The sequence below is a fragment of the Mugil cephalus genome, chromosome 1 (genome assembly GCF_022458985.1).
Source record: "Mugil cephalus isolate CIBA_MC_2020 chromosome 1, CIBA_Mcephalus_1.1, whole genome shotgun sequence".
Lineage (NCBI taxonomy): Eukaryota > Metazoa > Chordata > Actinopteri > Mugiliformes > Mugilidae > Mugil > Mugil cephalus.
The window spans coordinates 32,566,031-32,585,634 of record NC_061770.1 but is presented as its reverse complement, the minus strand read 5'-3'; the positions used below and the strand labels follow the sequence as shown (position 1 = coordinate 32,585,634).

The following is a 19,604-nucleotide window of genomic DNA, read 5'->3' as shown; positions in this document are numbered from 1 at the left end:
AAGGTGCAGTTTCACATCGGGCCGCTAGGTGGTACAAAGAGCTGCGTCAAGTTAAACTCAATGACATCGATCAGTGATTTTGTATTTCAAAATAAAATCCATATCCGTTTATTTATTCCGTTTAAAATAAGTTTTTAATCCGATTGTTGTTGTATATGTTTGTTAAATTTATTAAATGAAGTTTGGATAGTTTTCTATGAATTAAATGTGAATGTAAACGCACAGTTAAATTAAAAGATGCTTTTATTTAAGTGTGTAGCACCGGAAGTGCAGTTTTGTATACGCGCTAACTTGATAGCTGAGTCAAAACAATGCAGCTTAGCTAGTTAGCTCGCTGCTGCGCTTAGCATTTAGAATATTTTATCATTTTAAATAACTTCTCGTTTGTTTTTCCGCGGTCTCGGGGGGGGTTTCACCTCGTCTGGGTTTTTCACGGTCACGTCCCCCCCCCCCTTCCCTTGACCTCCCCGCGGCTGTCTGCGCTCAGAGCTCCGCTGGTTGTTGTTGTTTTGTTGCGGCTGGAAATGGAGACGGCTAAGGGACGAAACCCAGGAGAAATAATAATAAAATAAAAGCAGCCGAGGATTAAAGCTAAACGTGTTAAAGAAGCTCCGGGGGTAGTATGGTGGAGTAAGCGGCTCCGTGGTGAACGATATCGGGCCTCTCCGAGCTGCTGCTACGACCACCGGTGGACGGCTCCGCTCTTACCCGGGGACCGTCGTCATGGCCCCGGGCTCCCTGGTGGCGGCCTGCCGCAGCCTGGCCCTCTCCACCTGGCTCCTCTCCTTCTGCTTCGTCCACCTCCTGTGCCTGGACTTCACCGTGGCCGAGAGGGAGGAGTGGTACACCGCCTTCGTCAACATCACCTACGTGGACCCGGCCACGTCGGAGCAGCGCACGGAGAAGACGGAGTGCGGCCGCTACGGAGAGCACTCCCCGAAGAGGGACGTGAAGGGGGTGGCGGTGCTGCCCGCCTCGACCCCCCTGGACCGGCAGGCCTGCGACCCCAACACTCGGTTCGCGGTGCCCCCGCAGGCCGGGGCCTGGGTGGCGCTCATAGCCCGGGGGAACTGCACCTACAAGGACAAGATCCGCCACGCCGCGGCCCACAACGCGTCGGCCGTGGTCATCTTCAACGTGGGCTCGGCCAACGCCAACGACACCATCACCATGCCCCATCCAGGTAAAACCCCCAGCAACACCCCCAGCACCACCCCATCCAGGTAATACCCCCAGCAACACCCCCAGCACCACCCCATCCAGGTAATACCCCCAGCAACACCCCGTACAGGCAATACCCCCAGCAACACCCCATCCAGGTAATACCCCCAGCACCACCCCCAGCACCACCCCATCCAGGTAATACCCCCAGCAACACCCCGTACAGGCAATACCCCCAGCAACACCCCATCCAGGACAATACCCCAGCCAACACCCCCCATCCAGGTAATACCCCAGTTACCCCAGCAACACCCAGAACACCCCATCCAGGTTATACCCCCAGCACCACCCCATCCAGGTAATACCCCCAGTAATACCCCCAGCAACACCCCCAGCACCACCCCATCCAGGTAATACCACCAGCAACACCCCCAGCACCACCCCATCCAGGTAATACCACCAGCAACACCCCACAGGTAATACCCCCAGCAACACCCCATCCAGGTAATACCCCCAGCAACACCCCGTACAGGCAATACCCCCAGCAACACCCCATCCAGGTAATACCCCCAGCAACACCCCGTACAGGCAATACCCCCAGCACCACCCCATCCAGGTAATACCCCCAGCAACACCCCATCCAGGTAATACCCCCAGCACCACCCCATCCAGGTAATACCCCCAGCAACACCCCCAGCACCATCCCGTACAGGCAATACCCCCAGTAACACCCCATCCAGGTAATACCCCCAGCAAAACCCCATTCAGGTAATACCACCAGCAACACCCCCAGCACCACCCCATCCAGGTAATACCCCCAGCACCATCCCATCCAGGTAATACCCCCAGCACCACCCCGTACAGGCAATACCCCCAGTAACACCCCATCCAGGTAATACCCCCAGCAACACCCCATCCAGGTAATACCCCCAGCAACACCCCCAGCACCACCCCATCCAGGTAATACCACCAGCAACACCCCATCCAGGTAATACCCCCAGCACCACCCCATCCAGGTAATACCCCAGCAACACCCCATCCAGGTAATACCCCCAGCAACACCCCGTAAACGCAATCCCCCCAGCACCACCCCATCCAGGTAATACCCCCAGCAACACCCCATCCAAGTAATACCCCCAGCAACACCCCCAGCACCACCCCATCCAGGTAATACCCCCAGTAATACCCCCAGCACCACCCCATCCAGGTAATACCCCCAGTAATACTCCCAGCAACACCCCGTACAGGTAATACCCCCAGCAACATCCCATCCAGGTAATACCCCCAGTAATACTCCCAGCAACACCCCATACAGGTAATACACCCGGCACGTAAAGTCCAGGTATGGAAAAGGGGGTCTGAGGGAGTCTAATACCCCCAGTACCCCATCCAGGTATGGAAGAGGGGTCTAATGCCACCAACAGCCCGTCTAGGTGTTAAAGACACAATCCTCAGACTTGACTTTAACATTGTTCAGTTTTTGGTAAATGTTGCCTCCGGGTAGAAAGAGGAGGCTCCACGTGATCAATCAACCAGTTCATCAGACTCACCTGTAAAACAACGTGACAGTTTAGGTTAAACAGTTTAAAAACGGAGCATTATGGGGTAAAAAAAAGAAAGAAACAAAACTTTGCATTTATGTTATTGAAAATGTTTCAGTTTGTGTGTGTTTTATTTTTTCTTTCTTTTCCAAACCTTTTTGAACGCTGTTATATGAAGGGTTAGAAGTCAGAAATTAGTCAAATCTAATCCACGATTACGACTGAATTCTAAGAAAAGGAGCTAAAAAGTCCAAAAAAAAGCGCAAAAAAAGAAAGAAAAAAATGTAACAATAATAAAATTTGAACAATACAAACTGAAAAATCACTGACAAGTTTTTACCATTAATGTCCGTTAAATTGTCCTCATCAAACACATGTTGCCCCCGTAGAAGAAATGGAATAAACATTAATAAACATAAAGACACAAAGTATAAAAAAATAATAAAAGGGAAACAAGACGGAAAGTGATAAAATTACATTAATAACAGAATTAAAAAATTACAACTTAGGTGACAAAACGGTAAATGAAATGTGAGGTGGAAAAAACATAAAAAATGGAATATTTTTGATAATCCAAAGGCAGAGTGGATTTTTCTTTGGGGGATTATTAGAGCTTTAGACATGTCAATGATTGGTAGCTGATGATGATTGGTTTAGTTTTTTTGTGGTGCTTGATTTTCAAAGAATTAAAGAATCAAAGTGACCTCTTCAAAAACGCCCTAAAAGCAGCATTCATTAGTATTTATTTCTACTTCCACTTTAGCCCTAATCATAAATACCAAAACTCTGATTCATTTCTGACTTTTAACCTTTTATATTTCAGGGTTTGTGAAGGCATCAAAAAATTTTGTCAAAAATTTAAATCATAAATAAATATTTTCAATGTGGATTTTTCTTGGGGGGATTATTATACATGGCAATGATTAGCAGCAACATTGATTGTGATGCAGTTTATTTATTTATATTTTTTTGTTTTTGGGAACAGTGTCCTCTTCAAAATAGCAAATGCTGCCTCATCCAGGTAGAAAGAGGAGGCCTCATCACCCCGACTTTAAAATTGGTACTTTTTTACCATTGACCTTCATGTCCTGAATTAAAAAATTTTCATTTTTTTTTCCCAAAATTTGTGATGCCATCTTAAACCCTGATGTATAAAGGGTTAAAAGTCAGAAATTAATCAAAGTTTTGGTATTTATGATTAAGGCTAAAGTGAATTAAAAGATTTATGGCAAAAAAAAGTAGAAAAATATATGAACACGTGCTGTTTTTATGGTGTTTTTTGTTTGTGTAACAGCCTGAACACCTGAGAGCTGCAGAGGTTTTTTACCAATTCATTTTTTGGGTACAGCCTCTAGTGAACGTTAGTGGAACTGCAGATATTTGGGATTTTCTTTTTGAGTTGCTGTTCGACTCAATCATTTTTAAATGGGATACAGCCTTTTTATTTTTATTATCATTTTATAATGTCTCAACGTGACTCCTTTGCACATTCAGCCAACATTGCACAACATGAAGTGCAGCAGCAACTCCTCGCGGGTAAAGAGCAACGGTTTGAACCCTGTAAATGATTAATAGGATGAAAGAGCCGTTGCTCAAGGATTAAATAAATATCTCTGTCCTCTGCATGATCGTGTTTTTTTAGCCGCTGATGATCGTTTTATTTTATAATCCAGTTGTGTAGTGTTGTTAATTATAGATAATTAACGTCCGATCTTTTCCTTCTGCGTCTGAAAACGTCGATAAATCTTTGGTTTGGTGAATCGCTGTTTATTTATTAACGTTTTATTTAATTTTTAAGTGAAGGTAGTTTAAATTATGGAAAAAAAAATCACAGACCTCATATCAAACATTTACATCAAAATACAAAATACTGTGGAAGATCATGAATGAGCATCAAGTCTGCTGGAAATAAACAGGAGAAGAAGAACAGGAGGAGGAGGAACGAGGAGAGACGACTAAGATCGAGGAGGAAGACAGAAGAAGACAAATGCATAGAAGAAGAAGGTGGTGGAGGAAGAAGGAAGAAGAGGACAAAGACATAGAAGAAGAAAACAGGGTGGAGAAGGTCAAGAAAGTGGCGTAGAAAGAAGAAAGGAAGAAGCAAAAGAGAAAGCAAAGAGAGCAAAAGTAGAAGGTGGAAGAAGAGGAATACAAAGAAGATGTAGAAGAAGAAAAAGAGTCATGTTTTGTTTTCAAGGTGTCGTCTCTGTCCACATTGATTCCAACTTTGGTTCATCTTTTCTGCTCGGTGTTTCTACCTGTGTGTTTCCGATGTTTCTTCACTAGTTGACTCGTAAACGTTACCATGGTTACCAAACCTCTACTCCTCCTCGTCCTCCTCCTCCTCCAGTCTGATCTGGTACAGGGAGGAGCTGTTATTTTAACAGTAGAAGAAGAAGATGACCTGGTTTAACTGTCGGGACAGATGTGCTGCAGAGAGACATTGACCCCAGAGTGTTATTTTTAGACCAGACTAATCAATAATGTTTGTCCTCGGGGCGGCGTCCAACATACCACCCACCCTTCCAGAGGACCTAAAACTCTCTACTTGTGGCTGTAAACAAAGATGGACGCCATGACAGTTCCTCCAAAGTGAAGCCAAAGCTAGCAGAGCTGCTAGTAGTAGAGCTCCCCCTGGTGGCTGAAGGCTGTAGTATGGGTCATAAGCTCCACCTCCTCCTCGTTAGTGGGTGATAATCAGACAGACAAACAGACAGATTAATTTATTCATCCTTGAAGACAAATTAAGTAGCAACATTGATTTTGATGGATTTTTATTTACTAAATTTTTTGTTTTTGTAGTGCTCGATTTTTCAAAAATTGTTACATTGTTGCCCTAAAAATAGCAAACGTTGCCTCATCCAGGTATAAAGAGGAGGCCTCATCATCATCACGCCCTGATTCAAAAATTTGTCATTTTTTTTCTTTTTTTCCACAAAATTTGAGATGTCATCCCAAACCCCGACATATGAAGGGTTAAAAGTCAGAAATTCATCAGTTCAGTTCCAACAATAAATAAGAATAAAACAATAAACTGAATATTTGTGATCACTCCTCGTCATCCTTCTAACGCTACAGTATTGTATGGCTAACGTTACTTCTCAGTAAAGCTCTTAGCGTTAGCGTCTTTTATTTAGCTACACTTATCATAACTGAAATGAACTAAAACTAACTGAAGCTGAGGCTAATCCACTTTTCCTAATCCGTACTAGTTTGTATGGATCATCATTGAGTAGGAATTGTCCTGAATTTGATCTGATACTCCACATTTTTCCTGGTCTCTCTGTATTTACTGATACAGTTCACCATGTTTTTGCCACTCAGGGGGCGTGGCCCCAGGAGGAAGTGACATCAGTGCATAACCTCTATACACTCCTTTAAGCTTAGTTTTCGTTTATTTGACGCTATAGAAATAGGATGTGACCTAATGGCGAACACCAGTTGTAAAGAAGTCCTGTGGGTTTGTGAAAGTTGTGAAAACTATTTTTAACGATAAATTCAGTGTATAATCCAACATCTCCTTGTAGCTGGTGAAGGTAGAGCAGAGCGAGTATTAATTAAATGAAAATTAGTCTGGAGGAAGTGTGGGCGGGGCTTCCATATCATGGCTCCGCCTTCAGACTGATCAGACTGTGGCTCCATACACATTGTCCATGTTTATACCCAGTCTGTGCTCTCCTTTTTCTTTCCCGTCTTTAATCACCAGCTGGTTGTGAAACCGTCTCTCCACGTGTGACTAATTTTGCGGTGAACTTGTGTCGACACATTTCCCCGGGTCGGAGTCAGACACCTGAAAAAGAACTGACTTGTTTGTGCTCGTTCAAACCTTCCTCTGGGATGTTTGTTGTTACACGAGTTTGATCTGAATCAGGCCTCGGTCACAAGGAGAACCTCAGCTCGCACTCGATTAAACGCAGCCATTGTCTGGTCCGTCACCAAAGAGTTCTGCTTCACCCTCATCGCTCCCGTTGGTCATTTTTAGCAACAGAGTCATCCGGTTTCTCTTAAGAAGCAGATGAAGGCTTCATTATCGGCGGCGAACAAGGAAAGTGGAGGATTTAGCAGCTCAAGAGTCAAATGTCTGAGAAGATTATCAGTTTTCCAACTGAACTCAAACAGTTGTACTTTTTAGTTTTAGCTTTTGTCTTTTTTTTTTGTATAGAGTCAAATATTTTCCTCCTCCACTGGTGGAGACCAAATATGGAGCTACAATAGCACTAATGATGGGGTTTAATGTTGCTTGTTTAACCTTATTTACTAAAGGAATGTTTACTGACCGAAAAGAGTCGTCGTACCACTAAAGTCTTGTTCACGTACTTTTAAATAAATTAATAAAATGTTCCTCGTATTTTTTCTTGTTTCAACTTGTCTCTTGGATGTTTCTGTAATAATGTCGCACCAAAGAGTTTTGCTTCACTGTCATCGCTCCCAATGGTCACCTTTAGCTTTAGCCTTTAGCAGGCGTCTGTTTTTAAAAGAACAGCTCTAAAAAGTCATTGAAGCAAACCCGAACTAGGGAAGCTAGTTGAGGACTTAGCTGTGAAATTTATTCATGGGAAGGTCATGGTTTCTCCCCAAGAAGAGGTTAAACTTGTTGGGTTGCTCGAAAGTGTTGGGTCTAACTGACTGGTGAACGATTAAACCTCTATCTGGTCCTTCTTGGATCAAAAGAATTTCAAGAAAACTCAAATCAGTCAAGTTGCCCTTGTTTTAACTTTTGTTGTTTTCTTGTTTTTTTTTATAAAGAGTCAAATACTTTCATCTAGCGCTTATGGACCAAATACGGAGCTTAAATAGAGCTAATGATGTTCAGGCCTAAGAGTCAAATGTTCCTTGTATTTGTCTTGTTTCAGCTCATCTTTTTAGATGTTTTGTCGCCATAACAGTTTGTTAGGCGTCTGTTTTTAAAAGAATGTCTCTAAAAAGTTCTCAGTGGCAAACACAAAGCGGGAAGGCTAGTCAAGGATCTTTGGTCATGGTATCTCCCCAAGAAGGAGTCAAAACAAAGGCAACTAGACTTGTTTGGTGTAAAATACTGGTGAACGTCAACCCAACACTCACCTGCAATTCTGAGTAAACCTCTGTCCAGTCCTACTTGGATCAAAAGAACTTAAACTCAAACTAGTCCAGTTGCCCTTGTTTTAGATTTTGAATCAAAGACCAAATATGAAGCTAATATACAAGAGTATATTATATCACTCATTTTCAGCAGAAGATGTCTGCTTTTAAAAGAAAGTCTCTAAAAGGCCGATGAAGACTTCATCATTGGCGGCAAACATGAAATCAGGGGAGATAGTTGAGGATTTGGCAGCTAAAGCCTCAAATGTCTGGGATGTTTATCAGTAATTTATCCAAAAACAAAGAAAAGAAAAGGTCAAGTAACTGAACTTCCTTGAAAACGTTTCATCTAAAGTGGGTTCTTCAGGTCTGACTGACTGGTGAACCCAGCACTGACCAGTCTCATGTCGGATCAAAAGAACTAAACGACAACAACAGAGCTAATGACGTTCTTGTTAACGAGTTAGTCACATCTACTAAAAGACTGATGTTACCACCAAAGCCTGGTTGATGCGTGCAGCACGTTCTTATCGTAGCTTTTTAAATGTTCCTCGTGTACGTCTTCAGGAACCGGCGAGGTGGTGGCCATCATGATCCCCGAGCCCAAAGGCCGCGAGGTCGTCTCTCTGCTGGAGCGCAACATAACGGTCACCTTGACCATCACCATCGGGACGAGGAACCTGCAGAAGTACGTCAGCAGGACGTCGGTGGTGTTCGTGTCCATCTCCTTCATCGTCCTGATGATCATCTCCCTGGCCTGGCTCGTCTTCTACTACATCCAGAGGTTCAGATACGCCAACGCACGGGACAGGAACCAGGTTCAGTACAACGGCGACTCCTGTGTTAATGTTGCTCCCATGTGATTGTTACGTTCCTCTTTGCAGTTTGCAATCAGCCCAACGAGCATGTGTGGCAATAAAAGCATTTATTTACAATTTAGATAAGGTGGACAGGGTTGTGCCAAAGGAAAGAAAGAAAAGGCCTAACTATCTTCTCTATAAGAGCGCTCAAACAAAATGTCCTGGTCTGTTTCAGAACCAATAATCAGAATCAGTTCAGACAAACCTGAACTGTTGTTGTTATTGTTTATTTCAGGTCTGTTATAAACTAAAACCACGTCCCTGTAGCGTCAGCACTTCTTATTCTTATACTTTAACAGTAGCTGGTGAGCCTCAAACCGGTGTAGAAGAACTTTACTCTGGAAAATGTTAGTAACTAGTTGAATCACTGAACTTTTAAAAGAAGAGAAAAGTTTCCTTGCGACAAATGTTCCAGAGAGGGTTAGGGGAGTTCATGGCAGCGCTGGAGGACCAGAACATTTCTGGAGGAGACAACACAGGTTTTCTGGAATAAAACCCAAGTTTCCTCTTGCTCCTCCTTAATCTCTCCAGCGTCGTCTTGGCGACGCGGCGAAGAAGGCCATCAGTAAGCTTCAGGTTCGCACCATCAGGAAGGGCGACCAGGAGACGGAGGCCGACTTTGACAACTGCGCCGTCTGCATCGAGGGCTACAAGCCCAACGACGTGGTCCGCATCCTACCCTGCAGGTAACTACTCACCCCTGAGCACAAGTTTCATTTTCATTCTTAGGCAGAGGGAGAGTGTTGCTGCTGTTGGCTAGGCTAGTTAGCTGGTGTCTTCTTGTTGTTTGCTAGTTGGTAGCTGACTGCTAGCCTGGTGTTTGGCTTTTCAGTTGGACTGAGCTTCTAAATGTGTTTTGCCTCAGATCATGGCACAAGGGATTGTAACATCTTATCCCGTGTATTTATGAATATGTCACACGTTTAGTTTGGCTCGTGAACTTTCTGTGATGATTTCAATTCTTTCCTTGTTTGCAGACATTTGTTCCATAAAAGCTGTGTGGATCCGTGGCTCCTGGACCATCGTACATGCCCCATGTGCAAGATGAACATCCTGAAAGCTCTGGGCATCGCTGTGAGTCTGAGTCATGTTTGGTTTTAGACTTTGTTTGGCTGATGCTTGGTATTATAAGTTGGTGTAGAGTCAAAATGATATTTAGGCTCCAGACAGGAGGTTAAATTATTTTTAGATATTATATATACTTATATTTATATTTATATCAGTATCTTTGCTACGAAAGTCAAAAATTCAGTTTCAATTCAGTTACAAAAAATTTAATTATTTGTATTTATCTAAGGTGAATAGGGTAAAATATTTAACTAATAGATATCACCATGAAACTTCTCCAGTTGATTACTTAAATAAACATTTTTATACAATTTTTTTGTTCCACTTGTTTATTTTTTACTAAGGTTTAAATTTCTGCATAATTAAGGGACCAGGCGGTAGCTAAGCTAACAGGTAGCAGGGAGTTGGGTGGGCGGTTCTTAACATCCAACCCCCACGTCCATATTTGGAATGACCACGTGTGGGCGGAGTAAAGCTCATCCAACATGGCGACCGCAGGCTCCGCCCACTTCGTTTTCGAGGTTCAGAATCCAGCGGGTGACGTCACGATGGGTTTGTCCACAGTATAAACAGTCAGCGGTGTGTCCAACATGAGACATTTTATTTATCCCACACATGGGAAATTTCCTTCGTCACAGTAGCGCGGAATTAGATAAGAAGCAATAAAAAAAACAGTATGACAGAATAGACATATACGGACATTCTGTATATACGGAGTGGAACGGGAATAAAAATGCTGAATATTGCTAAATATGATGCCGTTGGTAAGATTATAAAATGTAGACAGTGAGGTAGTTGGTGCATTCCAGCCTGTTTAAGACCAAAGTCACTGAACGCTGTTGATGAACATGTTGGAGCTCATTCATGGTCTTTAAAAAGACGAGACTCTGAAGTTTCTATGACTGAAATCCTAGAGTGGTTTTGTTCTTGAGGAATCAAAGTTGGCACATGGTTAAAAAACAAGAAGAAGTTGTTTGGTTTGCCTGAATTTTTGTGTTGGTTCAATCCTGTCATGACTTTTATCAATGAGCTGCTGCTGTCCCGTACATGACACAGGGGAATGTTACAGTGTGTCCACGTTATCTCCTCCCTCCCGCCTTCACTTCCTGTCTCTCCTTTGACTCCTCCTCCCTTTCCGCTCGCAGTTAAATGCCGACTGCCTGGACGACCTGCCTCTGGACTACGACCTGGCCCTGGACGGCGTGGGTGGGATGGGCGGCGTCGGGGCCCTGGCCCTGGAGGCCGTGGTGTCCGGGGCGTCCAGCGACGGCACGCTAAGCGAGGACGGCTCCTCCGTGGTGCTGGACCCCGGCGTGCGACGGATGGGGCTCCCGCAGGACTACCAGGACCCGGATACCCTGAGAGACAGCCCGGTGACGGCCACCACCGACACCCACACAGGTGACACACCACAGACCTCAGGGCAGGAAGTCCTTACCTGAACTTTGTCCCGTTACTGAGAGACGAAACCATCTGGTAGACACATATCTGTGATTCCTGGTTAGGCTCCAAGTCCACATAAGTTACCTTTGAAAGAAAACAGAACTTTGTTGGATGCAGTAAAGTACTCAGAGAATAGCGATGCACAATTACTTTATTTTTTTTTTTGAAACCAATATCAACAGCCGATACCAATACTGATAACCGATAACATGTCTGGAGATTATAAAGACTAATGAACAAACTGTTTGATATTTCAAATGAACATCACAAAATAATAAAGGCCTCTAGACCTGAAATACTTTGCATCAGGTTAAAAAGTAAATAAAAGTAAAAAAGTTCATAAAAAAAAAAAATAATGCACCGACACATGTTAGAATCAAACATTTCTATGCTATTTCTTCCTCCCCGTGGTATTTATTATATTTATTATGTATTTACAAATGTGTGCACGTTGTGATGCATTCATGTGGTGACGGAAATTCCCCTTCTCCCGGTTTTCGAGCCGTTTCCCCGACCTTTTTATGTTCATGTTTCCATGATTGGTGTGTAACATCCGGGGAAAAGAGTAGAATACTGTGGATAAGACGTTGATATCAGTCAGGTGACGAGCTGTTTTTCCGACATGAGGGAGTAATGCGTTTTTTTTTTCAGTCAGAAAGTCATTTTTCCAATAATACTGACGCCACTTGAACGGAGCATCCACTGCAGGTAGTGCACGTCCATGTAGGGGAGGGAGCGCCTGTTCAAAGCGACGTCTTACACCGCAGTGCTGACAAAAATATATACTATACGTTATCGGGCCGATAAGTCATGGTATCGGACTTAGCGGAATGATGTCATAATATCCTGATGTCGGGACGATACTTATCGTGCACCCCTAGAGAATAGGTGCTGTATTCAAGGAAAGTTGGGGAAAAAATGGCTGTAAATGGATGGTCATCAACACGTTTTCACTGATGCCGATGTCATTATCGATTCTTCATCAATTCCTCCTGAGAATCTTTGGTCTAGAAACAGTAGGCGTCAATCGACAGACATTTTATTGTCTAGACAAGAGATAAGAGCTTGTGTAAGAGAACAAATAGGAAGTTGGTCTCTGGATCCTCACTAGCTCTGCTCTGCTAAGACTTGTTAAACCAGAGATCGTCCAACACGTGTCTCTTTCCGTATTTAACGCCGTCAACAAATACTTGAACGTGTCGGTGGTGTTGTCGCTCCCTTGCTTGAAAAAAATTACATCCCTTCTGGAGAAGTAAATATAAACTAGTATGGATTTGGAAAAGTGGATTAGCCTCAGTTTCAGTTCAGTAAATTTAAATGTAGCTAAATAAAAGATGCTAACGCTAAGAGCTTTACTGTATATCAGATCCATATCAGATCCATATCAGATCGTGAACTGATGACATTTCATAAGTCTGGACACACTTTCTCACTTTCTCACCGACTTTTGTCTTAACGGTCGCTCTTATTTTCAGGTCGTGTTCGGTAACGTCCAGTTTCTCCTCTCTCTCTCTCTCTCTCTGTTCCAGGTGAGCTCCAGCCAATGGCGAGCAGCGCGTCGGTGGCGTCGTTCGTCATCGCCGTAGAAACGGGTCTGTCGGACGAAGAGGGGTCGATGGATCAGACTCGTCTGGGGGACAAGTCCTGAAAGCTGCACAACAGAACCAAAAATATATATAAAAATAATAATAATAACAACAGAACTGGGCCAAAACTCATCGTCATCTCATTATTTTTCCTATTTTTTTTTTTTTTTTTTTTTTTTTAAACGGACCCGCAATAATGGGCGAACCAAACCTGAGCTAAGATCCGGGACCTGCATCTGGTTTTGCCCGATTCCAAGTGGATCTTTATGGTGTAGTCCTGTTCTATAAAACTTGCCAAACCAAACCTGTCTGGACTGGAAGCCCAGGTAGAGCCAGCCTCTAGACCTGGGAGGGTTTTTGAGCGCGGACCCGAGTTAAATCAGCGTGTTTTATTAATAACTTCTGGGCTTGAAGGACGACGGTCGGCGCGATTTCTTTTTGTTTCTTTTCCCCCCTGGACTCGACACAGATGCTCTGTAGTTTGTTGAAGTCGGTCTTATCGTGGACTATCCTCGGTGGGTTGAACCAGACCCCCCCTCGCCCCCCTCCCACGTTGTCTCGTTTGTCTTTGATCTTGTTAAGCTTCGCACAGCGATAGAGAGAAGTAATAAAACCCAAGTCCTTCATTTCAAACATCAACGACACGAGCGACTTTGGAGGTGATTCAGTCCACGTCGCTCTTTTCTCTGGACCTTTTTATTTTATTTTATTTTCTGTGAAATATTCTCTTTCCTGATTTTTTTTTTTTTCCCCAAGTAGGCAAAACTGAGTCGAGGCCACGTCTTTCCCTGGTCTGGACTCATGGATGTAACTTTGGCTGAATGCTAACGTCTTTTATTTGGGAAGGACTTCTCTGTTGATTTGTTTTCTCGCTGGCAGTATTAACTACAAGAGTTTGACTGAAGTATTGAAGCGTGACAACCCGCAGTATTTGTCTCTTTGTTATTGTTTTCTTTCTCTGCTTGTGTGTAAAATTTTAGATTCACACAATATTTGATGATATTTGCTTTGGACTTCCGGCGGGCAATCTGTTTTTTTTTTTTTTGTTGTTGTTGTTGTGTTTTTTCTACGTTAGTTCTCAACAGTTTGCAGGGCTGCACGTTTCTGACTTTTAGGGTATACGGACGTACAAATCCTTGGAAGGAAAGGGTTGGTTGGCCCAACGAAAGGCTTTCAACTGCACAAATCTTCCCGAGCAAACACTACGCTTTTTTTAGTCAAACCTTGTACGTCCAACATTCATCTCGCGGCGTAGCCTTCAGTCTAGACGGGAACAACGTGGAAACAAAAGAAGAGATGTCGAAGGCTGTGCTACGGTTTTATTTGAGGGAATATCTGCCCCGAGAACCCGAGAGTCTGTTCGTTTGACAGTTGAACCGAAACAGTCAACCCGGCCGAATAAGACATGATCCACAACGGGAAGTCTTTTCTCGTCAGTCTTCCGTCATCGACCGCCTCTCCGATCTTTCCGTTGTCGGTTAACCTCCTGAGACCTGTGGAGTTTTAGGTGTGTTGCACATTTTCGTCTGCCATGAACTGGTAGCGAAGGGTCAATACACCTGTTTGTTTATGATTTATTTATTAACTTTTCTACTTTGATATGGCAGGATAATTCGACAAATTCCCAAGTACTCATTTGTGGACGTTGGGATTTCATCGTTTCCAATTCTGCTTTTCCATTAAAATTAACTTAAATTGTAATACACAGTGAAATAATCCCTGCGCCCTCATAATTATTTCCAAAACCTACTTCCAGTTCAAAGATGATTCTTTTTTTTTTTATATATACCTCTTAGGTCCTATTAATCCCTAATACCCAACAGATGCTCTGGTCTCAGGAGGTTAAAACGCTGCAGAGGGACCCTGTGGTCTTGTTTTTTTTTGTGTTCAACGTTGTTACTATGGCTTCATGCTGCCTTTTCTTTAAAAAAACAAAACAAAACAAAAAAACACATTTATGTTTAATCCTGACAATCATGGAGCTTTTACTTGCTGCTCAGCAACATTCTCTCTGACCATTAGCAAACCTAAGATCTGTCTACTACAGCAAGTGAGGATGTCCCGATCGGTATCGGGGGGGAGGTCAATCCAGGCATGTCCGAAAATGATTTGAAGGAGTTTCAGCCGAAAACAGCTGATGTTAATGTTGTAGCTATTTACGATGAAAACGACGTCAAAAAGTGTTCTCACGTTTAGCTAGCTAGCCGATAAAAACTAAAAATTACGCAACTAAACGTGTCCGCTGTGTCAGTCAGACGGCAATTTGTAAATAGTCCAGTTTGTTCAAAACATTTCAGACAGTATTAACAGATCGGGATCGGGACATCCCTACCAGTAAGTGTTAGCTATGTGTTACTAGGGTTAAGTAAACAACACAAACTGTGAATAAAAGAACCCGACGTACACAACGATTTTTAGTTTTATTGTTTAGCAGAGAACCACCTCCCGGCTTTTCTTGTTAGATTTGTAAATAGAAAACGACACAAGTTCACATCACCACGTCGGCGGTGGCTTCCAGAAACTGAGAAAGATTAAAAAAAATAAAAATAAAAAATGAGATTGTCGTCTATTTTGATACCAGAGGAGACGTTTATTTTTGTAACGAAGAAAAGACTGACCCCCTCCCCCTCTTCTTCATCGCCTCCCGTCCTGGTGGATCCTCAATGAGATTGAGCATCAGCCGGGAGGAATATTGTCGATTATTTGTGCAATTTGTACAGACGTAACTTAAGGATGTGAACCTGGACTAATTGTAAACTCGTCTGTTAAGGTTTTCGATCTGAAAACTGAGCTCAACTACAGGCGCTAATTTAATTGTTGGCTTCCAGGATGGGAAAGAATAAAAAAAAGTTTCCGTTACCATTTAACACGAAATGTAATTGAACATAAAGAGTTTGTGTTGTTTTTTTTTTTGTTTGTTTGTTTTTTTGGAGGAATTTGACTCGCTGGCGTCGCCGTTTCCAGAAGATCTTCCCTCTTTGTGTCATTGGTTTCATGTCTCCTGTCTCCTCCTGGTTTGGTTTCAGGACATATGTTGTAAACACCAGTGAACTGAAACACCAATAAAAACGGTGGAAGGCGTCTCTCCCTCTTATTTTCTTTTGTTTTTGTCCGTGATGGATCTGTGTGGCTTGTTGTGGCCAGAGGAGGGATTTAAAGAAATGTAACTGCACATTCATTAAATTTACCTTCTACTTGTGGAGACTGAGGCTGCTGTGGCATACTGGACCCCTTAGGACCGTATAGGGCATTGAACCTATAGTTGGTGGTTTCTGATATAAAGATGTCGAGAAACCGGATTATTCGTAAATCAAAAATTTGCCGTGTTTTTTGGGCAGTAATTTCACGTCCTTTTGTTCTTTGTCAAATATAAGCTTTTCTTATAAGGCAGTAAATTTTAAATTGTAACTGCATATTTGAAATAAACAGTATTGCTATGTTTTTAATTTTCTTCCTCAAATTCAAATGGACTTTATTTGGTTCATCATGTAAAAAAAAAAAAAAAAATTGTCACGAGATTATCTGTAGTCTTTGAGTAAAGGTTTAGTTATGCATTGGCACCATTAGCAACAAAGCTACATTCACTCGTTTCTCAAAAACAATTTCCTTATTTTTGGGCGTTAATTTCAGATACACTTGCTTTATTGTTTTTTTTATATACATAAAACATATACTTTTCTTAAAAGACAGTAACTCTTAAATTCCAAGTGCATTTTTGAAATTAACGACATTTCTACTTTTAATTTTAGCATCAATATCAGAAATGTTCCCAGCAATAATCATCCCTAAAACATTTTATTATCACAAATCCTTAAATCTGTAATTTTTGTCCTCAAATTCAAATGTCAAAAATTTGCCTTATTTTTTAGGTGGTAATTTCGCATACACTTGCTTTAATTATTATTTTTTTAAGTGTAAACTTTTCTTAAAAGCCCATAAATTTTAGATGCATTTTTGAAATTAACGGCATTGGTACGTTAATTTTAGCATAAATAACTTAAATATTCCCAGCGATAACCAACTCTGAAATATTTTATTATCACAAATCCTTAAATCTGTAATTTTGGTCCTCAAATTCAAAGGGATTTCATTTAGTTTATTGCGTAAAAAGAATTCTCACAAGATTATCGTCTAAGAATAGTTTAATTACGTGCTGGCACCATTAGCAACAAAGTTACATTCATGCGTTCGTCTACGTTCATCATTCATTCGACTCCGGCTTCAATTAAAAATAAATTCGTAGCTCTGCGATGCTAATTAAAACACTTTTAAATCTTCTTGCAACTGATGAAGTCAGAATGGGGCCTCGTGTCACAGCCAGTAATGACGTCTGATTGGTGCTTTGTTACATCTGCCTCTGGAAATTAATTTTTTTTTTTTTTAATTTTTTTGATTTTTTTTGATTACCCAGCCGGTTCTGTTGATGCACTTTAACTGTGTTTCTCTGGAAGTTGCTGGAAACAATTTATTTTCCTTTGTCCTGTTTTTGTTGTCTGTGATTTATTTTCATATTCTCATATACATTTTGTAAATTAAATCACATTTTAATTTTGTGTCAAGAGGAAATTGAGAACCGAGACAAAGAAGGCTGAACTTTCGGATCCTTCCAGAGAGACGCCGACAGCTGAGAGACGTTTCAGAGTAGCCGTGGTGAACGTTTCTACAATTATAACTGGACTTTAGTTCTTTTTGTCCGTCTTTGTTTTTTTTTTTTTTTTTTTTCCCCTCCGTGAACACCAGTGAGACTGTCTCCGTGCACGCAAACGTAAAACACGTGTAAATATATAAAGGCCGGTGTGACGCCATTTTGTTTCAGTGTGTTTCAGTTGTTGCACGTTGTCCTTGTTCAGGACAGAGTTTAAATAAAGTTTTACTGCAAGTTTTCGTTTTTACTCCAGCCAAGTGTTTGTGTGTCGTCTTTGGAACCAAAGTAAAAAGCGAGTAGCGACAGTCGCCCATCAACGCCTCCACCAGTGGACAGACAGACAACAGACAGACCCTGTGGTGGAGGATTAGATGTTAGTGTGTTAGAGAAGAGTCAAACATCAGAAACCACTAAAACTACTGGAACTTTATTAAAAACTGGAACCAGAAAGAAATGATCCTGATTGATGGAGATGGACGATCACTGAGGGAGGAAGAGAGGGAGGGAGGGAACGAAGGGAAGGAGGGAGGATGTATGTATGTAAGAAGCAATGAGGGGAAGGATGGATTGAAGGAAGGAGGAATGATGGGAAGGAAGGAAGAGGGGGTCTAATAAAGAAGGAAAGGAAAGACGGAGTGATGGGTGGGAGGAGGGAAGGAAAGAAGGAGAAATGGAGGGAGGAAGGGAAGTAGGAAGGATGTATGGAAGGGATGGAAGGAGGGAAAGAAGGGAGGAAACCAGCAATAGAAGTCAGGGCTGATTAATAGAAATAAAGATAATTTCTACACCATGAACAAAGTAAAGGGACTGAACAGCTGTTGAGCCCAAATAAAACCACTAGTCAGGGAGGACAACCAGGAAAAAAAGGCTCCATCCTGCTAGGGAGCAGCACAACGACTGGACTCTGGAGACATGGAAGAAGGTCATGAGGTCTGATGAGTCCAGACTGACCCTGGTCCAGAATGACGGGGCATCAGGGGAAGAAGAAGAATAAGAGAGGGAGCTGAAGAGATGCCCCCATCATGATCCTAGTATCTGCTGTACCACTGTTGTTTCAGAACCATGAACCACCGTCTACTCTTGTTTCATAACGATAACACAGTCGTCCTGTTTGACATTAGCGTCTCCGGGAGTCTCAAACTAAAGACAAATAGTTCTTAATTTAGCTAACGACACATTCTACGGATGCACATTCCATAGTATTCATGACACACCAAAGATAATATCAAGAATAACAGTCTGAGGACACACAATGGGCACAAAATACGTGGCTTTATACTAAACAACTAACACTTTTATTCACTGCTGTTACTGAATGGTGGCTACTGCTACACAAAATATGTTAGGCTTACATCCAGACAGTCTAATACAATTACAGTTACTCACTTTCTTAAGGGTTCACTGTTTACTTGAGGAAATATGATGGAAGACAGCTAATATGGGTAAATATTTTTACTAATTCCATAAAAAGCTAAATCTCACTTGGCATTAATCATGCATTTTTTTAATAGCTAGCTAGCTAATAGCAGCCTGGAGGTCAGATCACCAGTTATTTTGTAATGAAATCCAGGTGTTACCAGACTCAGGTGTATTGAGTCCAGATACGCTAGGCTACGCTAACTTAGACCAAGTTCATGAATTAAGTTGTTGTTCATTGTTTCTTTTGTCTGTTCTTTTTCTCTTTGAATAATATTCTGGATGATTGTGACATCATGACTGTGTTGTATTAATTATAAATGGAAGGTAGAGGTAAGCATTACTTCATCCTACGACTTTTCAAGCTTTGAGTTGTTTGTTTTGTGTATTGTGAGTGATTATGGCAGAGTATTAGGGCCACCCATGAGAAATGAGGGGAGGAAGACTTTTTTCCATCATGCACTCTTGACAAATTTCATTTTGACGAGAAAAGTCAAAAAAGTATTTAAACTTTTTTCTTGACATCGTATTTCGACCTTTGCTTGACATTACAGCTTTTTTCTCAACATTTCGACTTTTTACTATATTTTGACTTTTCTCAACACTGTATTTCAACATTTTCTCGACATTTTGACTTTTTCATGAAATTATATTTGTATTACGACTTTTTTGCTCCATACTTTATTTCAAATTTTCTCAACATTTACACTTTTTTTCTCAACATTGTATGTAGACCTTTTTCTCAACATTAAGACTTTTAACATTTCCAGGGGAAGAAGAGAGGCTGATGATACTATATTACATTTCGACTTTTCTCAATATTTTG

The 19,604-nt window shown here is 41.9% G+C and overlaps 1 protein-coding gene across 1 annotated transcript; it reads left to right on the top strand.

Annotated features, from left to right (window-relative positions):
• The first annotated feature begins 14 nt into the window (after positions 1–14).
• On the top strand, positions 15–17,614 carry rnf150b (ring finger protein 150b). The gene is made up of 6 exons (XM_047582343.1): positions 15–1,183; positions 8,328–8,578; positions 9,152–9,306; positions 9,598–9,694; positions 10,834–11,089; positions 12,661–17,614. The coding sequence occupies exons 1-6, from the start codon at positions 724–726 to the stop codon at positions 12,777–12,779; spliced, it is 1,338 nt and encodes a 445-aa protein (XP_047438299.1). The 5' UTR covers positions 15–723; the 3' UTR covers positions 12,780–17,614.
• Positions 17,615–19,604: the final 1,990 nt, after the last annotated feature.